At 31.8% G+C, this 23118-nt stretch overlaps 2 protein-coding genes across 10 annotated transcripts; both read left to right on the top strand.

Moving 5' to 3' along the window:
* The first annotated feature begins 13888 nt into the window (after positions 1-13888).
* LOC137820339 (guanine nucleotide-binding protein alpha-1 subunit) lies at positions 13889-19598 on the top strand. 8 transcript variants are annotated; one of them, XM_090295252.1, is made up of 14 exons: positions 13889-14441; positions 15669-15736; positions 15829-15901; positions 16083-16120; positions 16206-16314; positions 16440-16517; positions 16725-16832; positions 16937-17038; positions 17526-17581; positions 18246-18380; positions 18584-18677; positions 18798-18857; positions 18928-19007; positions 19130-19598. In XM_090295252.1, the coding sequence occupies exons 8-14, from the start codon at positions 16991-16993 to the stop codon at positions 19305-19307; spliced, it is 651 nt and encodes a 216-aa protein (XP_090151378.1). In that variant the 5' UTR covers positions 13889-14441; positions 15669-15736; positions 15829-15901; positions 16083-16120; positions 16206-16314; positions 16440-16517; positions 16725-16832; positions 16937-16990; the 3' UTR covers positions 19308-19598. The 8 variants fall into 8 exon arrangements, with proteins under 8 accessions (XP_090151378.1, XP_068480475.1, XP_068480476.1 ...); XM_068624374.2 differs by having other exon boundaries at positions 14156-14441; positions 16206-16295; XM_090295251.1 differs by lacking the exon at positions 13889-14441 and adding an exon at positions 15159-15248 and having other exon boundaries at positions 16206-16295.
* Positions 19599-20672: 1074 nt separating this feature from the next.
* On the top strand, positions 20673-23029 carry GH9A4 (glycosyl hydrolase 9A4). Of its 2 annotated transcripts, XM_068624372.2 has the most exons (8): positions 20673-20820; positions 20923-21135; positions 21235-21435; positions 21545-21622; positions 21734-21883; positions 21964-22072; positions 22305-22468; positions 22579-23029. In XM_068624372.2, the coding sequence occupies exons 2-8, from the start codon at positions 20923-20925 to the stop codon at positions 22903-22905; spliced, it is 1242 nt and encodes a 413-aa protein (XP_068480473.1). In that variant the 5' UTR covers positions 20673-20820; the 3' UTR covers positions 22906-23029. The 2 variants fall into 2 exon arrangements, with proteins under 2 accessions (XP_068480473.1, XP_090151376.1); XM_090295250.1 differs by lacking the exon at positions 20673-20820 and having other exon boundaries at positions 20845-21135.
* Positions 23030-23118: the final 89 nt, after the last annotated feature.

The raw sequence follows: 23118 nt of genomic DNA, 5'->3' as shown, positions 1-23118 counted from the left end.
GTTACATTGAAAAAATGTCCAAAGAGGTTTAAAGTTATTTATAAGTGTTAATATTTCTTTTAGTAACTTTTAATTTGTACAATGTAATGAAAACTAATTGGTTTCACTACATATAATTATAATTATTAAGAGAAATATTAAGTATGTGTTTGCTTTTGGGGGTGATGGAGGTTGAGGGTGACGATGAATGAGTGTCACCCTTGTTTTGCTTCTATGAGAAGGAAGAGGTTGAGCGTGAGAGTAAATGGAAAGTTGAGGGTATTTAGGATCCTCTCATAATTGAAGAGAAAGGAGAGTGGAATGAAATGAAAAGATTATGATGCTATTACTTTCTCATACAATAATATTAATAATGGAAATTATTATTAATGATAATTTTGTGTGTATATATATATATACATATAATTAATTAAATTAATAAAATGAAAAATAATAAAATTATACTTACATTTAAAATTATATTTAATTATTTCTTTGAATTTTACATTTTTTTCTTTTATTTATAAATGAAACTTTAAATTATTTTAATTAACTAAAATATGCACAAAATTAATAATTATTTATTCTTTTTATATATATAAGGGTAAATTTGTAATCTTATAATTTATACTATTCAAAATAATTTAAAATACTCTTACAACCATCACATCACTCACTTATCTCAATAAACTTTATTCAGACATCCACTCTAACATACCCTAATTCAAACACACTCACTTTTTTCACACTTTCTTCTCACACTCTCTCACTCTCCCACACCCTCAACTTTTCACTTCTCAATCCAAACAAAGCCTAAGATATGTATAAGGTTGAGTTAGACAAAGTTTAATTCTTGTTATGATGTAGGAGACATTCAGAGTTTATCATATTACAAGTTTGTTGGGTTTATCAGGTCATCCGCTTTCGGATCGCTATCAAATTCACATAATATATACTCGTCTCGATGTGAGGAAAATGTGTCGGAGATTTCACATAGACTTAAGATAAAGACATTGCATACTATATAAGTGAGTACAAACATTATCTTATAAGTTAGTTTTGTAAAATTGAATTATACTTCAAATTCACTCAGACTCGCATTATTTATAAAGTTAAAAGAATTTAATTTATAAGAAAATGATTTCTAATTCTACCACGATGTATTCTAGTTATAACTATTAAAAATAGTTAATTTAGACATGATTTTCTGATGCTATTATGAGTTTTTGGATCTTGTGATTTTTTTTTTCTTTTTTTAGTTTTCAGCCTTCGTTTCAACTCTAAGTGGAGTTAGTTAGCTTATTTTGAAAACTTTACTATAAAGACAACTTTTCTTATTCACATTTAACCTATCAAGTTGGCTTTTGACTCATTTGATCTACCTAATAAATTTTTTAACTTAGGTTAGGTACGTTAATCCATTCAGTTCAATAATTCATCTATTTTTTTAAATGTTATAATTAATTAATTTAATCATTGTTGATTTTCCTTTTAAATAAAGAGACAGTAGTGTAAGTTTAGATATAATGCATGTGTTTAGATTTGTTTATAGCTTATATTGTGCATTCTTCACTTGATTTTTAAAATGGTTAGAAATAACTTATCATAGATGTGCATAATTTACTTAAATTTTGGAAATTAAGAAAAGTAAATTTTGTATTATATGTGAGCTCACACATGTATATTTCATCTTTTGTTTTTTTACAAATTAAAAGTATTTTTAATGGGACTTATTTGTGAACAAAATTATTGTCCATACAATAAAACGCGACAAAAGACATTAAAATAATATTTTTAATTAAATATATTTTTAGTCTTTATATTTTTTAAGTGAAACTAATTGTATTTCAAATTGTAAACTAATTATTTACTTGTACTTTGAAAAGTTTTAAAAAAATCATGGTAAACACGAGAGTAAATAAAAATATATTTAACTATTTTTTTCAAATAAAATAACTTTTTATATAAAAAAATTAAAAATATATTATAATTAATATTTTTGTGTATATTTAAACTAAATTTATCAATTTGAAAGTATAAAACACTTATGAATTTAAAAAACATGTACTTTGTCAAAACTTATTATGGATAATTTTTTTTCTCAGTCTAAATTTTATTTTCTTCAAATTTCGGAATTCACTAAATGAAACAAATCTTTATATTCTAAAAAGATTTTACCACAGGAGCTTTTAGAAGAAATATAAATTAGTTTATATAAAATATTTATTATAATATTTTAAATATAAACAAAAATATAATTTTAATAATATAAACAAAATAATTAGAGTTAAATATAAACAAACTTATTACTTATAACATATTCTTTAAATATTTGAAATGCTTTTTATATAAAAAAAACATTTTATTTAAGCATAAAAATATAATTAAATAGGTTTTGAGTTGTTAAACTTTGATGCTGAAGTGGACAAAAAGTCAAAATCAGATCTTCTCCTGATTAACATGGATAAATAATCAAAATTAGACTCTTCCTTGATGTGAAACTCATTTCGTCAAGTGACAAATAAGGTAATGTCACATATTTACAATGATCTTTTTCAAAATTTTCTAAAATAAAAAATAATAATTAAATTTTGAGAATAAAATCTAATTTCATCTAAAATATATGACTAAAAATATTAAAAAAATATTTAACCTTAATATTTTTTCACTCTTAGCATATACATACACATGGCTTAAAGGTGAGAAAAATGAATCTCATTTTCTCACTTGAAATATATACATTCATTATTTTAATTATAAATATATTAGTTATTTTTTGTTATCTAGTGTAATAAGACCGCGTATATTTGCAAGAAGAAAAAACACAATAAATTAATTATGAACTAATTTAACACATTCTAAAATGAATTATTCACGTAATACTTGGTATTTGAGGGTACTAATTTAAATGGAGTTAAATACAAAACAGATAATATGAAAATTAAAATATTCCATCACTGGATTTTAATGCAACTGATTTGTAACTAAATGAATTCAAAGAATACCTAAGTTCGAATATTTTCACAATAGTAAAATTATGCCCTTATATGGATAATTAATTTTGAACATTTTACACCAGTATCAGTGATATTTTATTTTAAGCTGTTAAAAAATAATTATATTTTAAGAGAGGTTAAAGTAATTATACCTTACATTATTGAACTATTAAACTAGTATAACCATGTTTAGTGGACCGATACAATATCATTATGTGTTATAGGAAAATGATTTTTTGACATTCATTGCTTCACAATACACCCTACTAAATATTAATATTTTAATAATTTTTAATTTTTTAATTTTGGAAATTATTTTAACATTTTTAATTTTATCTATATTTTTATTAAGGACTTTTTTTTATTACAAATATTAATATTTTATTGTGGATGTAAAGTGAAGTAAATGGAAAAATATCATCACCTTTTGTTATATTATTAAGTTAGGAGAGAGATCACTTTGCACAATATAAAATATAATAATTTACGGTAGGTTTTTTTTAAGAAATTATTGTTGCAAAAGAAATAAAAATAAACTATGGAATAAAGAGACTTAGAAGAAAAGCTAAAGTATAGAAGATAAGATTAATGTTGGTAAAAGATATATAAGATAAGATATGAGATAAGATGATTGATGTGATATAAAGAGATAAAAAAAATTATTATAAAGTATATTGTAGTAATTTATTGTATAAACAATATAGTTGATAACTTATTAATAAATAATTACATTCTAAAGTTGGAGTAAAAAAAGCTATTATATATACCAATAGAAAGATATATTTTTATTTAAATTTCTAATAATTAAATATTTGCGAAGTATAATCTATTCAAGGATGGAATTAACAAAATATAAGTTAATTTTTAATTATTTCCTTAAATTTGTATAATTTTCAATTCATATATTAAATATATTCAAAATTAAAAAATTAAAAATTTGTATAAATATGCTATATGTAATATATGATGATATTATTCCAAACACAAATAACGAGTATTTGAATCAAAACAAATTCATCACTTCAATAATAACTATCACATATATTATTAATATTTATAAATGGTATATTATTAATATTAAATATCACAAATAACTGATACGGTCAGTATGACTATGATCTTGACTCGACATCCTATCTATATCGACTGACATGATTAATAGCGAGGTTAATTAATGACTTAACGCTTATTAATCTTCTTATATTAGGCCCACTAACCACAACGGACCCACAATAATAGTATAAATTAACACAAATCTCAATGAACTAGGTACATAATCATGTAAGGATAAGAGAATGAGTGTTCATACAGAGAAGATTTAAGAAGATTATTATTGAAAAAAGTATTTACAAAGAGGAGATAAAACCTAATATATACAAGAGAGAAAGACCCACTAAAACAAACTAACAGCTTTATTGCTTAATATCCCCCCTTAAACTTATGGTGGAAATAGGTTCAACCATGAGTTTATTTCTGAATTTCAGAAACATAGCACCAGATACTGGTTTTGTCAGCAAATCAGCAATCTGATATTGAGAAGGAAGATGAACAACAGAGAGGCGTTGTTGTTGAACACGATCACGCACAAAAAAGAGATCAAGCTCAAAATGCTTCGTTTTAGAATGGAGAACTGGATTAGAGGCAAGGAGAACAGCTCCAGCATTGTCACAATATATCTGTGGTGTGGAATCTGGAAGGCGAAGCTCAGTGAATAAGGACTGAAGCCAAGTGATATCAGCAAGAGCAGCTGCAACACTTCTGTATTCTGCTTCAGTGCTACTTCTAGAGACAACCTTTTGTTTTCGAGACAACCACGAAACCAGATTGCGACCAATATAAATACAGTAACCTGATGTTGACTTCCTGTCATCGAGATCAGAGCCCCAATCAGAGTCACTAAAGGCGATGATGGAGAAGTCAGTGATGGGATGAAGGAGAAGACCATGATGTAAGGTGCCCGCAAGATAGCGAAGAATCCTCTTGACAACTTTCCGAAGGTGGAGGCGAGGAGAGTGCATAAATTGACAGACTTTGTTAACTGAAAAAGAAAGTTCAGGACGAGTTAGAGTGATATACTGAAGAGCTTGGCGTCCAGCATTGCAGCACGTTGGAGAAGATCTCGTATGTATTTTGTTTGAGACAAATGGGGAGATCCATCAGCAAGCCAAGCTACCTCAATACCCAGAAAATAGTGAAGTTTTCCTAGATCTTTCAAAGCAAAGTTGTCACTTAACTGTGCAATGAAACAGTCAATTAAATTAGATGAGGTGCCAGTAACTATGATATCATCAACATAAATAAGAATAATGAGAGTTTCATTAGGTGTAAAACGAAGAAAAAGAGAAGAATCACTTTTAGAGGAATGAAAACCCAAACTAATAAGAGTGTGTGAGAGTTTAAGAAACCAAGACTGTGGGGCTTGTTTTAAGCCATAAATCGCCTTATGAAGCTTGCAAACAAGAGTGGAGTCAGGTTGTTGCATGTAGACATCTTCAGCAAGATCTCCATTCAAGAAAGCATTGTTTATATCAAGTTGATGTATAGGCCAGCGTGCAGACAAAGCCATAGTGAGAACAACTCTTATAGTAGTTGGCTTGACAACAGGACTGAATGTTTCAGTGAAATCAAAACCTTCAGTTTGATGAAAACCCTTGGCAACCAGTCTTGCTTTATGCCTTTGTAGGGTACCATCAGCATTAAACTTACGTTTAAAAACCCACTTACAACCAATAAGATTTGCTTCAGCAGGTAAGGGAGTAAGCGTCCAGGTTTTGTTGTCAAGAAGGGCTGCATACTCTACTTTCATGGCATGTAACCATGGAGGTTGTTGCATTGCTTGTTTGTATGTGGTTGGTTCTAGATCCGATTGAGTAGTTGAGGTGGAAAGAACTTTGGGTTTGTAGATGCCAACCTTAGCACGAGTTGTCATCGGATGCATATTAGTACTAGTAGGAGGTGGTGCAAATGAAGAAGGGACAGTGCCTGCAGAAAAAGGTGAAGAACTAGCAGAAACAGGTGAAGTACTAGCAGAAAGATTATCAAAAGTAGTACTAGTAACATTATCATGAGCAACAGATGAAATGTCAGTTACAGAAGGAGAAAGGGAAACAACAGTTAAAGGATTAGTGAAGGAAACATGAGGAGAAGAAGCAGGAGGAGAAATAGGAGGAAGAAACGGATTATCAGATAAAGAATAAGGAAACAAGTACTCATTAAAAAGCACATGACGAGATAAAATAAGTTTTCCAGAAGGTTGTAAACAAATATAGCCTTTGTTACGAGTACTATAACCTAAGAACAAACACAAAGAAGAGCGAAAATCAAACTTATGTTGATTATATGGTCTTAAAAGCGGATAGCAAGCACAACCAAAAACCTTTAAAAAAGTGTAATCTGGTTTATGTAAAAACAGCGTTTCATAAGGGCTTTTATTGAGTAAAACAGGTGTAGGTAAATTGTTAATAATGTGAACAGCAGAAGAGATAAAATAAATAAAAAAAATAAAAAAAAGATGTTCTGAATATTATATTTTTTTAATTTTTTATTTTTCGTTTTTATTTTTTATTTTTTTCGTTTATAAAAAAAAAGAAAAAAAAAGAGTTGAATATTAGATTTTTTAGTTTTAATTTTTGTTTTGTTTTTTAGGGTATACTAAATAAATAAAAACTAATAAGAAGAAAACAAAATTTAAATATGCAAAAAAAAAAAATTAGGAAGGAAAAAAAAATTAAAAAAAAATTATACAGATAAGAAGAAAAACCTGATAACCAAAATCAAATTGGAATCCCCGGCAACGGCGCCAAATTTGATAGCTGTCGTTTTGCTGTCAAATTAATATGATTCTAGCGTAGACTTGTCTAACACTAGAGAGATGATAATATAGTTGTGGTCAAATGACCCCAAGTCGTCTCCCAACGAATCCAATAGTAATTTCAGTGAATAGAATTCAAAACCTATCTGCAAACAATGAAAATTAGCAATAATGGTAAAGAAATAGGGGTTGTGATCGCTTAGCAAGAAAATATAAATGATGATTTGAATCAATAAAGAATGCAGATTGACTCCCAAGTTCTTCCACCAATGAATTCTTCACAGGCTCTCTAAAGATTGTTCTTTTCTCAATCCTCAGCAGAGATAAACTAGATTGAACATGCGCCAAACCTAATTCAACTGAAGCTCACCAGTAAAGCATGCATCTACCGGTTTAATCAATACCCACTTTGTTCCATGCGTATACTCCATGGGAATGCTTATCTCCTCTCTCTTGAATCATGCGCCCAAGAAATTAATTAGAACAATACGAACTAACTAAGAAACCAAAGTTTAAGATAAGGAAGACTCTCAATCATGCGTTCAAGTACAACCTCTCACAAAAACTAGTTTTCTAGGAGATTAGACAATAAAAACAACTGCTATAGAGAATTAAAAATAGAAACTTTTATTGATCAAAACCTCAGAACTCAATGGGGAATCACAAAGGAATCAACCAAAAGGTTTAGCTTTCCATGCGGAGGCAAAAGAATTACAAATAAGAAAAGAAACTAAGAAAACCCTATGAAACTCTCTCCTTTCTCCTTGATGCTTGTGTCCTTTTATAGGTTTTTCTGCTCCAAGGATCTTGGGAAAATATTGCAGTTTAGATTTTGTAAACAGTTTCCACTTTCCATAATTCTTTTTATTTTGCAGAAGATTTGCTTCCAATTCTGTTTCTGGAATCTTGTAGCTTTTATTTTCTCTTTCTTTTCCTCAGAATTTGTTTTCTGTTTTGATTCAAAGAAGCAACCTGGACTTTTGCATATTTGGCCCATTCACAAGGGTAGATGCTTCAGATCATTTACCCTAAAAACACAAAATTAACAATAATAATATATAAGGCCCAAATAAACCCAATTATAAGAATATCAATTAAAACAATGAATTTATTTATTATTATAGTCCAATAATCTATGATTAAGGCTATTGAGTGTGAATAAATATATGCTCATCAGAGTGCAAAAGATAAAGCCATGTATAACGTGAAAAAGCATTAAGAAAGGCAATATAATATTTGGATCCATTAGAAGAGGAAATAGGAGAAGGTTCCCAAATGTCAATAAAAACCAATTGAAGCGGTATAGTGTAAACAGTAAGAGAATCAGTAAAAGGAAGCTGATGAGATTTAGCTATAGCACATGTTTGACAAAAGAAATCACGTTTGTGGCCAGTAACATTACATAGTTTCATCACATTATGAACAATTCTAGAGGAAGCATGTCCTAGCCTAGAGTGCCACAACTGAAAAGTAGAAGATGCAGGATTGAAAGTGGTACTGGAAACAGAGGGTTTGAGAGAACATTGCATTGTGGGAAACACATATAAGCCATCTTTAACTTTTCCTTGGAGGATTATTTCCTTAGTGTCCTGATTTTTAACAAAACAGTGGTTAGGATAAAACTCAAAATAGACATTATTATCTTTTGCAAATTGAGAGACACTCATGAGATTCTTATTTATAGAAGGTACATGCAGCAAATTATGTAAGCGTAATGTGGTCATAGTGGTAGGATTAGTAAATTTTGCAGAGCCAATGTGATTTATATGCATACCTGTGCCATTACCCAGTTGAACCATTTCAGATCCAGTGTAAGGAGTTTTGGAAGAGAAAATATTACTGTAATGGGTTATATGATGTGTAGCACCACTGTCCGGGTACCAAAGAGGGTCATTAAGGGTAGGGGGAGTACCCAACAAAGATGGCTCACCAGAGTCATTATCTGAAGAATAAAATTGAGAAGAATTAGCACTAATATGGGAAGAAAGATTAGTGTCAAACCGATGCCAACACTCCAGAGCCGTATGGCCAAACTTCTGACATAGTTGGCACTGAATGCGAGCAGAGGAAGACGAATTGGGCACGGAAGTAGCCGTCCAAGAATTCTTGAGAGGAGGACGAGGGCCATTAAAACGTTTATTGTTGTTGTGTCTGAACGGTGGACGTGAACCACGATTCTGAGAAAAATGGAACCCATTCATGGGTCTAGAAATAGGGTTGGATGAAGACCGAGTAGTCGCAAGATGAGCTTGAGGCAAAATGTGATCTTGAGTTTTATACCGTTCAAGGCGTTCTTCATGAGCCATCAACAAAGCTTCAATATCTTCCACCGTGTAGGGATCAAGACGAGAAGTGACCGCGGTGATGAAGGATTCATACTCCTCGGATAAACCGTAAAAAATGGCTTCAAGATGTTCTTCATTAGTGAGAGAGGAGCCAGTAGCAGCAAGGGTATCTACAATCTTCTTGATGTCAAGAAGATATGTAGAGATGGATCGGTCACGCTAGGGAGCCTTCAATTGCGTCTTTAATTTGACAATTTTAGCACGGGTCTGAGATGCATAATAAACCTGTAATTTCCCCCAAATTTCTGATGCGGAGCATAACCCTGCCATTTTGGTCAAGATCAGTGTGGTCATGGAGCCAAGAAGCCACGCAACCAGAAGATGGTCTTGTTGTTGATGAACCAGAAACGCGGGATTAACCTTTTTGGCGGTAGCATCGTCGGTGGTGAGAAAACGCGGTGGAGGAGGAGCAAATCCGTCAAGAAAATGAAAAAGCTGAAGACCACTTACATGAGCAAGAATTTGTTGTTTCCATATGAGATAGTTATCATCGTCGAGTTTTAAGAAGAGAGGAACCGGAAAGGTATGCAATTGTGTGGAGGAAGAAGAAGAAGGAGACATGGTGGTTTGAGAAGAGGCAGCGGAAGGAGATGTTACGGACATGGTGATGAGGACAAAAACAGAGGAAGAAAAAGAGGGGTAGAGGAAAAAAAAATCAATGCTCTTGATACCATGTAAGGATAAGAGAATGAGTGGTCATACAGAGAAGATTTAAGAAGATTATTATTGAAAAAAGTATTTACAAAGAGGAGATAAAACCTAATATATACAAGAGAGAAAGACCCACTAAAACAAACTAACAGCTCTGTTAACAAACTAACAGCTCTATTGCTTAATAATCTAATACTAAAAACTGAATGTCGAGTGCTGAAATTTGACTTAAACGTCGGAGTATCTTTTACCAGTACCATCCGAGTCTGGAGTTAGCGGGGAGGAGGAGGAGTAGAAGAACAAGTGGAAGTTCAGCCAATAAGAAAGAGTGAAGTGCCAACCGTATGAAGGAATACGTCAAATTATTCTCTTGATTCCAACCCCGTTTGAGAATAATAATTAATGTGTATTCATAATCACTTACACTAAAATTATTATTAGAAAAATATGATAAACATGGATATATAAATCAAATACAAATACTTTCATTAAGAACAATAAGATTCATCATCGAACAATATTTTAATTTTTTTCTAAATAATTTTAATGAAATTATTAAATAAATTTAACAAATTTGTTGAGAGCGAAAGTTAGTTAAGAAGAGAGATAGTTGTGTATTAGGGTGATATACTTGGTAAAATTCCATCAATTAGATAAATTATGTAGAATTTATAATTCTGAATAATTATCCTAAAACTGTTGTCCCTTACTAAACCTAATTCCTAAACTTAACAAATCATATAAGAAATTACTTAGTATTAATAACTAATATTTCTTAATTTGAATCTCTCATATGAAAACATAGTATTGTATTGCACAATTTAAATTGAATCATCAATACTTAAAATATGTTAACAAAATCAAACAATTCTACCAAGCCTTTGAACTTACCTCTAATCTATTTCCAAACCAAGTGACTACCCAATACTCACAGACAATTACACCTAACAATTTTTAATCTTTAGTTTAAAATTTTCTTCAACATAACAAACATCATCATAACAATACACAATTTCATGACATACTAAGTATTTTAACAATTCAAAATAACACTTCTTACATGAAATTTAAATGGGTTTCAAACAAAAATATTAAATAGTCGAAAACTTACAAAATATAACTACGTTACAGATTTATCGCTAAAGATAATCAATTTTTTTAAAAAAAATAGTTAAGATAATCAAAATTCTTTACCAACAACATAAAAAAATAACTATTTACAATTAAAATCGAATTATAAAAAATAAAGAGATTACGAAATAAAATAATCTTATTTTATATAAATATCCAAAATTGAGGAGAAATGTCTTATACTATATTACCATAGATGGTATGATCTGAATGTGAGAGATTTGGGAGATGAAATAAAAAATGGGAGAAAAGAGTTTGAGGTCAAGTGCAAATAGCAAGCATGTAAAGTTGAAATTTTAAAAAAAACAAAGAAGAAGAAAAAATGACAAAAGAAAGAAGAATATTATAAGGATCGATAAAAGCATAATTTAGACTAATGCATAAGATGAACTCAAACCAAGATGTAAAATAATTTTAGTAAGAAGTATTAGACAAAATTAATAAATATGAGACAAAAATTATAAGCACCAGACAAAATAAAAAAAATACTAAACAAAGTCGATAAATACTAAATAAAGGCAAGAAATACCAAAAAATTGATGTCATCTCAACCTAAATAAACATATATGATATTTACATAAGTAATCAAACAATATTAAATATCCAACACTAATCACCATACTTAAATAATAACTAAACCAAAATTAAAAATAAGGTCATCCCAAAATCTCACATAAAAAAAACCATTAAAAATAATATAAATAAACAACTACTTTAAGATATATTTAACATAAATATTATTACTAATTTATTATTATAATTCTAAAATACTGATTTGTTAGTCGAAATGTTTTTAGAAGCATACCATAGATGAAAAAATGTTGAAGAAAATCGAAGACTTCAAACACCATTAAATTAATCAGTTAAAAATGACATAATTTTACAAATGTCTTCTCATTATTAATAAGAGAAAAAAAGACGATTAACATAATTTGAATTGATTATGTTTATATATATATATATATAAATATATATTCACCTCTTTTTACTATAATAAAAAGGTACTTGTAATCAAAAACCAATTATTACAATTATTAACGGGGGTAGTTGGAATTTTCTGAATCTTTATGATCAAGTGTGTTTTTTTTTTCTTGGAATTGGAATAATAAAATAGTATAATATTAGGATTAAAGTACTGATTATATATATATATATATATATATATATATATATATATTTATTAACGTGAATACCCCATGCAATGTAAAAGCTAAGCTACACTGTTACTCATTGTTTGCAATTGCAACACTGAACTTGGCATTTCCTTCTCTATCTATTTTCTCTCATTTTTTTTTCTAACAAAACTATAGACAGTTATTAATTATAGTCTATTTCTCAATTAGTTTCTTTCCTAATCAATGAAAACAAAAGCAGTGTAATTAATTAATGACAATATATAGCACATTAAGAAAAAAAAATATTACCAAAAGAATACAGTATATAAAAAAAGTTTAAAAAATAAAATACTATAAATTTCACATTTTTTAAACTAGAAAAGAAGAATGTTTCCAAGTCTGACTACGGGAAAAGAAAATTTTTGTCCTAAATTGCCAAGAAAGTGAAAAAAAAAACAGATTGTCCCAATCTTTTGCCTTTTTAAAGTATTTTTTCAATTCATTACATATGAATAAATAGTTTTATTTTTGCATTTTAAAAACTTATTTTTTAAATCATTAAAAAAAAGGTAAATTCTCTATCTACACCATTTACACTTTTATTTCCTCATCTAGCACATTTTGTTTTTATTTCCCTAACTAACATCATTTTATTTTTTTTATTTCCCTATCTAGCACTATTTAAAAAAATAATAATAAATTATTATTTTTTGATAATTTTAATTTTGAATGTATTAAAAAATAAATATTTTTAATGTTTAAAATAGTTAGAAATACAATTAATGAATAAAGAAATAAGTTTTTACAAAATAAAAATAAAAAAGTAATAAATTTAAAATGTATAATTTAAAAATTATTTTTTTAAGAATAAAAAAGATAAAAAATTAAACTTTACAACAACATAAAAGTTAAATCTATAAACATAAATTAGTATTTATATTTATTATTATTGATGATGTAATCATGTTAAATACAAGACATAATTATAAAAATATCAAGTTGAATAAGGACTGATATGTATATAAGAGAGCAAGGAATAAAAAAATGTTCATATTATCAAACACCATGACACACATAAAGAACTTGTCCCAAAATTACTGAATTGTGCATTTTTCGTCATTAATTATGTTTCATTTCGCACAAACTATTTAATGTATCATTGAAAAAAATATTAAATAAATTTTAGATGAAAAAATATAAGTGTAAATGAGACTGGATAGATAATTCAACATTTATATACTATTTAAAAAAAGTGATGTATTTATCTAGAATTTGTATGTATTAAAATACATATGTTTGAGTAATGAAGGTGTAAGAAGGAAAGGAGAGGTTGAAAGAGGGAGGGAGAGTGAGAAAGTGAAGTTAGAAGTGGCAAAAAAGAATACAATAATAACATCAAAACCAGACACACATAGATACAGATACTGATACAGATACATATGCAGATGTGTCCTTTCTTGTCTCCTTTGACCGCCAACAGACATGGAATGGAATCACAATTCTCTTCTCTCTCTCCTTTTCCTTTCTCAACTCACCACACTATCAAATCAAATTCCATTCCCTTCAGTCAAACTACTCTGTCACCCCTCTTGCACTTTCACACTTGGAATCTAATGGATAAGTACCATACCATCTCATCATCTCAACCCTCTTTCATTCCACATTTAAATATAATATCATTTTGTTCATTGAACAGCTAAAAACTATATCTTTTTAATGGATTGTTTTCACATAGAGTAAAAAAAAACTATACTTTTTTGTTGTCAATGGTGAATATTTTTGGTGATAGAAATAATGTAGAGTGATGCTAGTTGGTCTGCGTCAAGATTTTGTTGGAGTTGAGAGTGGGAGGCGGAGAGAGAAAGAGGGTGAGTGAGAGTGTGTGTATTTTCCCAAGAAGACATAAAAAAAGTGCCATAGCTGTGCCTGTTGCTGCCTTCTTGTGTCTTTTCTAAACTAAACTTTGACCCGACCAAAGGGTGCAGGAACAACCAAGAACCCTCACACAGCTTTCGGCGCTCTTTTGTTTTCATTTTCAACTAATTAATTAATCTCTATTTTCTTTCCCTCTTTCACCGTTCTCATCATTTTTATTTTTATAATTCATTCACATAAGCACACTCCTCCAAATCCCATTATGTTAATATTATAATCCACACTTTATGGTCATTATTATCATCACGCTGAACTAAACACAATTGCTATTGTTGTGTTACTATACTAGTACTTGTATACAACTTGAATTCTATACTATATATATATATATATATATAGAACTTCCTACACAGAGAAGAACACAGACTGAGCTTGTTGCTTTCTAGTTTCGCTTCACACTTCACACTTCATTCTTAACGTATCCGCCAAATCAAGGGGCATATTCCACCTCCACATCTCTAGTTTTGCTTCTTTTCGGGTAACAACTCTTTCTTCTGTTGCATTCCCAATCTCTCTCCCTCCCAAGATCCTTCTTTTTTGTTGTTGATTGTATATGGGGGGTGGGTTTGGCTCAGGGGATCTCTGTGTTGATGTTGCATATGCAGATCGAGATGCGAAAAGATTCTCCCTTTTTCTCCATTTCTTTGAATAGTTTTTTAACAGTTGATTTTTTGTACCATCTTCGACTATATTCTCTTTCTGGTGAAAACTTTGATGATGGGGTGGTTGTACCTTGCATGCTGCTCTTGCCTTTTCATGGTACTTCTACTGCTAAACTTTCGTTCTTCGTGCGGAGGGTATCAGCATTCGAACCAAGAAATAATTAGCTGGAAAATAAATTAGAAAAAGGATCATTCTTGCCCATATACAAGAATTGATAACTTGATTATTAATTGATTCGGCTCAACGCCCGAAATTGCAGTTCTTCTTAATAGTCACGGGCATCTTAACTTCACTTTATGTATCTGGTGATGGGGTTTATCCATTTGATAAAATTCTTGTTATGGGTATGTAACAAAATTATTTTCACTTAAAAAATAAAATTAATAAAAAAATCCAAGTTGTTGGTGATCACCCCATAACATCACTTCCCATATGCGAGGAGTAGAATATTCCAATGTTTGTTGAATCTAGCATTTTGGCCGAATAACTTGCTCAGGATAATCATTAACTTCAGATCTGATGTGTGGGCCGGAAACTATTCTGGTTAAAGCGATTATTCAGTGTTTGTTTCAGCCTACTCCTGCTATCCAGCTGTGCCCTTGAGTCTTTTTGATTTATTCAGGTGTCTTATTCTGTGGATTGAGAATCTTTTATTTGCATATATATTATTTTAAGTTGCATGAAGTATTAGATTATGGAGTTAGTTTGCTCTGTTTAAGTCCTCTTGTTGTTTGAACTCAAGTCCATAGTGTTTGAGTAAACACCTTAATCAGTAATCATTCAATAAGCCCTTGTCTAATGAGCACTTGCTTATAAACTTGAGTGTGAATCGCAGTGTAATTAGTTAAAAAGAGTTTACGTTGTTGAGTTTAACCATGAAAAGCAAGGTTATTAAAATAAGTTGAATAGTGTTTATGGGAAGCTCATAATAAGCTACTTCCATAAGTCCAAAAAATTCTGCATAATGTATGATTGTGTTAAATGAGGGCATTGAAATAGTGATTTCTGGCGGAGCTTGAATAGTGCATCTTCTTGGTTACAGAAAATATGGGCTTAGTCTGCAGCAAAAGGCGACGTTTTCGTGATGCTGATGCTGAAGAAAATGCTCAGGTCTTTTGTCCTTGATAAATTTGGTACTTGTTAAATTACAAATAATACTGTTAAATAGGCTTTTATTTGAGGAACGTGGCATGCATTTGCAGGATGCCGAAATTGAAAGAAGAATCGAGTTAGAAACAACGGCGGAAAAGCATATTCAGAAACTTCTACTTTTAGGTGTGTTTTAGTAGGGTGGCTTTCCTCTGTAGGAATATTTGGAATTTAGCATTAACGTATAACATGATTGAACTCCCCAGAGTCTGAAGGAATCATATGTACTGTAATGTCTTAGTAGCTTGTCTTCTTTTGTTATTTTCTGCACTTACCCGTGTCAAGTGCCAATATCTCTGCTGTTTAGGTGCTGGAGAGTCTGGGAAGTCTACAATCTTTAAGCAGGCATGAAATTGCATCTTCAGAACTGCTTATGTTAGTATATGATGGTTAGATTATTGATATTTGCTTATTTGTTTATAATACGCAGATAAAACTTTTGTTTCAAACTGGCTTTGACGATGCCGAGCTAAAAAGCTACATACCAGTCATTCATGCTAATGTGTATCAGACAATAAAAGTACGCAATACTTGAAAGGGTGTGTTGATTATTTTTCTCTTAAAAATACAGAGTTAAAGTGTCCACAATGTTTTATGAGTTGAGTTCAGTAGAGATAGCTTAGAAAACTGCCATCCTTAGTTTGTACTTTATGTGTTTCAATAGGTACTGCATGATGGGTCAAAAGAGTTGGCGCAGAATGATGCTGATCCTTCAAAGTACGTGATATCTAATGAAAACCAGGTAGTTCACTATTTCCACCTCTTTTATTCCCCAATATGGTTGTTTAATAACAGTTGAGTAGTTTATCTTCTGCTACATTTGTCTCTAAGTTTTTTTTTTAAAGGATCAATTGTATTGAGTTTTCTTTCTTCTGGAGGGATCTGTTGCTCTAACAAAGCTATATGCCATAGGCTTCTTAATTCAAGTAGAGTCTAATTTTTGTGGCAGGACATTGGTGAAAAGCTCTCAGAAATAGGAGGAAGGCTAGATTACCCGCGTCTTACCAAGGAGCTTGCGCAGGAAATAGAGACTCTGTGGGAGGATGCTGCAATTCAGGTGTCCACTTCGCACCCTTTTGATACCATTTGATTGCTTTAACCTTAATCCCTACACATATTAGTTACGTAGAATGTCTGTCCCATATGTTCTGCTTGCTGTAGGAAACATATGCCCGTGCTAATGAACTCCAAGTTCCAGATTGTACTCATTATTTCATGGAAAATTTGGAGAGGCTGTCTGATGCAAATTATGTTCCGACAAAGGTATCCAAAAATCTACCATTATTTTGTTCTGACAAGGATACAAAAGCCAACTACAAATTTCTGTATATTATAAACCTAAATTCTTCTTGGAGAGCTTTGTATTTTGGATTTTCTATTTGTATAAATTATTTCCTACATGCATAGGTTGCCATCTGCCACACTTCCATTTTGTTACCAATCATCAAACTAAATTTTGAAATATTAGTTGCTATTTACTAAGTGGTTTTATCCTTATTTTTGAGTGGTTTGTATTTCTATCTTGGATGGCCTTGCTGTTCTTTTCTTTTATCTATCCATGTATCAGCTTATTGTCTAGAATTGTCATGCATTATGATGTGAATTTTGATATTATATGCTAATTCAGAACATCAAATCAGCATATGTTGTAAGAAGTTTACTGTATCTTTAGTTTTCATTTTGTGGCCCTCAGTTTTGAAGGTAAACTTAAGGTTCTCTTAATATTTCTCACTCGATTTGACAACTACAGGAGGATGTTTTGTATGCAAGAGTTCGTACAACTGGCGTTGTCGAGATCCAATTCAGGTGAACATGCTGAACTGACATAATTTTTGTACTGAAATGATACAGAAAGGCTATTACTCTCCTCACTTTGTCCTTTTGTTCTTCAGTTCAAAACAGATTTTGTTGTAGCAATGTGTAGAGCTCATTTGTTCTTATGGCCTTGTCTTTTTTTTTTTTTGTAAGGGAATCATGTATTTTTCACATTCAACTACTTGTTTTAATTCTTATTTTGTCCTCATATGATTGCTGTAATTATTTTTGTTACTTATGTTGTATTTTCATCTGCTATATCTGTCAAGTGTTAACCGTCTCCACCTTCCCAAATATTCTAAAATCTAAATAGTTAAAAGTTGAAAGTGACCTAAAATTTGTTGCACATGCTTACGTATTTTTTTATATGTTATTGAAAATTATCTGTCACTTAATCTGGAAGGAGGAACGAATTATGTCACCCTTGTCGTGTGATTGGGTATGTAAAACCACCTGTATTACTTGAAGCAGAGTAGGCTCCTGTTTGCAACATCTATTCTGATCAATTGCATTTTTTCAATCATTATGTGTTGTTTGAAGATACAAATTGTGTGATTAAAAATTCAAACAACGTAGAAGGTGGTTCCTCATCTGCATCTTCAATATAATTTACTGAGTGGACCAACTTCTTAGTATTTTTTTGCTATTTTGACAGTCCTGTTGGAGAAAATAAGAGAAGTGGTGAAGTCTATAGACTCTTTGATGTTGGTGGCCAGAGAAATGAGAGGAGAAAGTGGATTCATCTTTTCGAAGGAGTTACAGCTGTAATATTCTGTGCTGCAATTAGCGAGTATGGTCTGCCATTTGGTTGCATATCTTAACATGATTCATAATAATGATGGTGATAAAAGACTATTTGAACTACTAAAAGTGTATAAATCTCAATTTTCTTGTCTGCATATCTGTTTTGAATGTTTTGCACACCAAATTAAAAAGTCATAGTCCAGCTGCACATCCACAGATACAAAAGTATGATTTTAAATTTACTTCCAGGTATGATCAAACACTTTATGAGGATGAAAACAAGAACAGAATGATGGAGACTAAGGAACTTTTTGAGTGGGTCCTGAAGCAACCGTGTTTTGAGGTTTTCTTTTTTCCTTTTCAAATTGTAATAACTACATTTGCATAGAAAGTTTCTTTTATATGACAATTAACATTTGTATCTATCTTAGTGAATAATGACGGTGTTATCTTTTGTGGACAGAAAACATCCTTCATGTTATTTTTAAACAAGTTTGACATATTTGAAAAGAAGATCCTGAAAGTAAGAACCATCCAGATGAGTAGTCTTTGTCATATATTATCATTTCAGTTTAATATCTTGCATTGTGCAGGTTCCGCTCAATGTATGCGAGTGGTTCAAAGAATACCAGCCAGTTTCAACAGGAAAGCAAGAGATTGAACATGCGTACGAGTAAGCAAATTCTTTATACCTCAGGGAATGAAGTGTGTTGCTGATGGCAAGTTCAAGTGGTAGATGATGAAGTTTTCATGTAACTTAAACCATTGACTTACTTGGATAAACTATGTCTGCAGGTTTGTGAAGAAGAAGTTTGAGGAATTGTATTTCCAGAGCATTGCTCCTGACCACGTAGATCGTGTCTTCAAGATCTACCGGACCACTGCCCTTGATCAGAAGCTTGTGAAGAAGACTTTCAAGCTTGTTGACGAGACTTTGAGACGGAGGAATCTCTTTGAAGCTGGCTTATTATGACCATGCAGGAGTGTGTTTAAGAGGAATATGTTATATTTTTTACATTGAAAAGGTCTTCTGATTTTGGGTATATTAGAGGTCAGGTATACAACAATATAAAATCCATTTGTTGATTTTATGTCAAGTAAATCCTGGGTGAATTGGGAAAGCCTTTCTGAATACTTAATCACACATCACATCCCTCTTTAGAAAGCAAAATTAGTTGCCCTCAAATTTTCAGAGATGACATTATGCACTGTGATTATGTTTTCATTGATTCAAAGTCACCAATGAAATATTTCATATCCTTTATTTCTGAGTGTTGATGTGCATTTTCAGCATGCATGTTAATTTTAGTTTACTTTCTAGCCTTCTGTTCTTAGTCCATGTAATCTTTTGAACACTTGCACCAAGGCTTGCTGATTTTGTCAAGCAACAGCTATACTTTATTGTCTAGAACCTATGGGTACCTTATGGGAGGAAAAAACTCTCACGTAATATGGATTAATGACAAAAATAGTGAAACAACATGCAAATTCGTGGTTCTACATTTAGGTATGTTCTAAAAACTATTGATTTTTGTAATAATTATTTTGATTCGTTAATAGGGAAAATATTATATATAAAATATGAATCTAACGTTGATGGAATATGTATTAGTTGAAGTTGATCCAAGAAACGTTGGCTACAGAAAAAAAAGGAAGATTGTTTTGTTTTTCTTTTGGTTGGTTGATAAAAGGTAAAAGAAAGAGGGAGAATAAGCGGTGCATCTTGATTGGCCAATTTTATCTTTGGTTTACTCTCCACTTTGTTTGTGAGGTAACAACTTACCAATCCACATTACCACCTCATGCTAAGAATAGTAGTAGTTTCAAAATGGAGGATGGAAAATCCCTAAACAAAGCCTTCTGGGTTCTTTTTCTCTTGCAACCATTCTCTCAACACCAACTCCATTTTCCAAGGAACAACAAAACAAACAAACACCCATATGAAAGCAGCTGTTACATTACAGTTTCTTGGTTCCTTTTGTAGACAGATTAAAACAACTTTCCAACAATCAACTCAACCACTTCTTTTCATTTCTCTATAAAACTCTCTAATCTGCTTCTTCCTCTTACAAACACCTCACTCTCTCTTCTCTCTTTCACCCCTTTCCAGATTCTAAATTCAAAATATTGGGTTGATGGGTAATAGACAAGTATATTTGGCCATCATTCTAGCATGGCTAACTTTGTTTGAAGGAAATATGATGGTTGTCAGTGGTGGTGGTGGTGGTGGTGGTGGTAGGGGTGGTGGTGGTAGCGGTGGTGGTGGTGGTAGGGGTGGTGGTGGTAGCGGTGGCGGTGGTGGTGGTGGTGGTAGTGGTGGTGGTGGTGGTAGGGGTGGTGGTGGTGGTGGTGGTGGTTTGAATTACAAGGAGGCTCTCACCAAGTCCCTTATCTTCCTTGAGGCACAACGTTCAGGGAAACTTCCCAAAAATAATAGGGTGCCCTGGAGAGGAGACTCAGCACTCGATGATGGAAAACTCGTTAACGTCTCTTTCTATCTTTTTTTCTTATACAAAAACTCAATAAATTGTTATATATAGTTTGAAAAAATGAATAATTTACATGCTTGCATGCATGCATGGATGCAGATGGACCTTGTTGGAGGATACTATGATGCAGGGGACAATGTGAAATATGGTCTCCCCATGGCTTTCACCGTTACTACGCTAGCATGGGCTGCTATTGCTTACAATTCAGAGTTTAAATCAGCACAAGAGTTGAATAATCTTCACGCTGCCATTCGTTGGGGTACTGATTATTTCCTCAAAGCTACTTCTCGAAGCAAAACATTATACGTAGAGGTCGTGCATTCTTTTGTTTCCCTTCTTTCTAATACCACGCTTCATTTGTTTTATCTTAAAAACAAAACATAACATTGTAATATTATTATTATAACATAGGTAGGGGACCCAAATAAGGATCACAAGTGTTGGATCTCACCAGAACGTATGAAGATAAAGAGAATGGTTAAGATGATTGGTGAAGGCACGGCCGGGAGTGAAATTGCAGCAGAAACTGCAGCTGCAATGGCAGCTTCTTCCATTGTTTTTGGAACCACAGATCGTCCATATTCCCGTAATCTTCTCAACAAAGCTAAATTGGTACGTTCATGTATATGCATGGAATATTAATGTCTACTTAATTAACTTTCTGGGTGCATATGCAAGCAAATCTTATAGCCTAATTTTCTCTCTCAAACATTTGGTGTAGCTTTTCGATATGGCCAAAGCGAACAAAGGAACCTATGATGGAGAATGTCCCTTCTACTGCTCTTATTCCGGCTTCAATGTAATTAGTTTCTCTCTCTGAATTATGGAGAAGACACCATATTCTATAATGTGTGATAACTTCTCCCGAATTATGAAGTTTTAATTAAATATTACTACAAATTGAACGCAGGACGAATTGATGTGGGCAGCAACATGGCTATACATGGCTACGAAGAGTTCAATGTATATCAAGTTCGTATTAGAAGAATCCAAGAGTGCTTCTGTAGCAGAATTTAGTTGGGACCTTAAATATGCTGGAGCTCAAATCCTTCTTAGCCAGGTTTAATTTCCTATCATCATTATCTTCTTCCTTTCTCATGAATGCTAGTCCTAATTATAACACATGATGTTGTTTGTCAGTTATTTTTCGAAGGTGAACAGAAGTTGGAGAGATTCAAAAAACAAGCAGATAGTTTCATATGCTCTGTCCTTCCTGATAGTCCCTACAGCCAGGTTAAATTGACTCCTGGTTAGTACTTACTCTCTTCCTTCTTTGTGTGTTTGCTTGCACTGCTAAAAGTGAAGAAATTAGAAAAAAAAATGTTACTTTCACAACAACTGCAAATTCAAAGACACTAAAGACACCAGTTTATAACTATGATCTGACCCAGTACAATTCCTGATTAATTTTAGCTAAAATTTGTTTATCTTTTCATTGTAATCTGGTACCTGTTTATGAACATGGTGTATTAATATTGCAGGTGGCTATATTCATTTAAGAGACGGAGCCAACTCGCAGTATGCAACCAGTGCAGCTTACTTGTTCAGTGTATATAGTGACTTGCTTGCCAAATATAAAGGCAAAGTTGTTTGTGGGGACAAAACGTTTGGTGCTCCACGTCTCCTTGCTTTTGCTAAGAAACAAGTTAGTACAACACACACTCACTCCATTTTAAGATTCATTATTGCATTTGAAAACAACAATTAACATAGACAAGACATTGATTTATTGCAATATTTGGCATATGTATATAGATGGATTACCTTCTAGGGAAAAACCCGGAAGGAAGATCTTACATGGTAGGATTTGGAAAAAACCCACCAACACAAGCTCACCATAGAGGAGCTTCGGTGCCGGCATTGAAAAAGGGTGAAGAAGAAGTGAATTGTGGGATGAGCTTCGTAAAATGGTTTAAGAAAGATGAACCTAACATCCATGAACTCACTGGTGCCATTGTGGGTGGACCTGACATCGGTGACAAGTTCAAAGACAAACGTTGGGAGTCACCCTACACTGAACCATGCACCTACGTCAATTCCCTCGCTGCTGGAGTTCTAGCTAAGCTTGCATCTATGTATTGATTTTCATCTTCTTCCAAATTTAGTATATAGATTGTTACGCATATATGGATAACACTTGTAATTACTTACCTTTGTCACTCTCTTAATTTAGCAATGTCAAATTAATCAGCTTCTATTCTATCTTGCTCCTTCTACCAGTAAGTAATAGATGATGAATAAGAATTAGGAAACATATGAACCATGATCTTACCATTTTCCTCATCTTAGCTTTAA

The sequence above is a fragment of the Phaseolus vulgaris genome, chromosome 9 (assembly GCF_051622355.1).
Source record: "Phaseolus vulgaris cultivar YP4 chromosome 9, ASM5162235v1, whole genome shotgun sequence".
Classification (NCBI taxonomy): domain Eukaryota; kingdom Viridiplantae; phylum Streptophyta; class Magnoliopsida; order Fabales; family Fabaceae; genus Phaseolus; species Phaseolus vulgaris.
The sequence above is the reverse complement of the archived record's forward strand: the minus strand, read 5'-3'. Positions and strand labels throughout refer to the sequence as shown.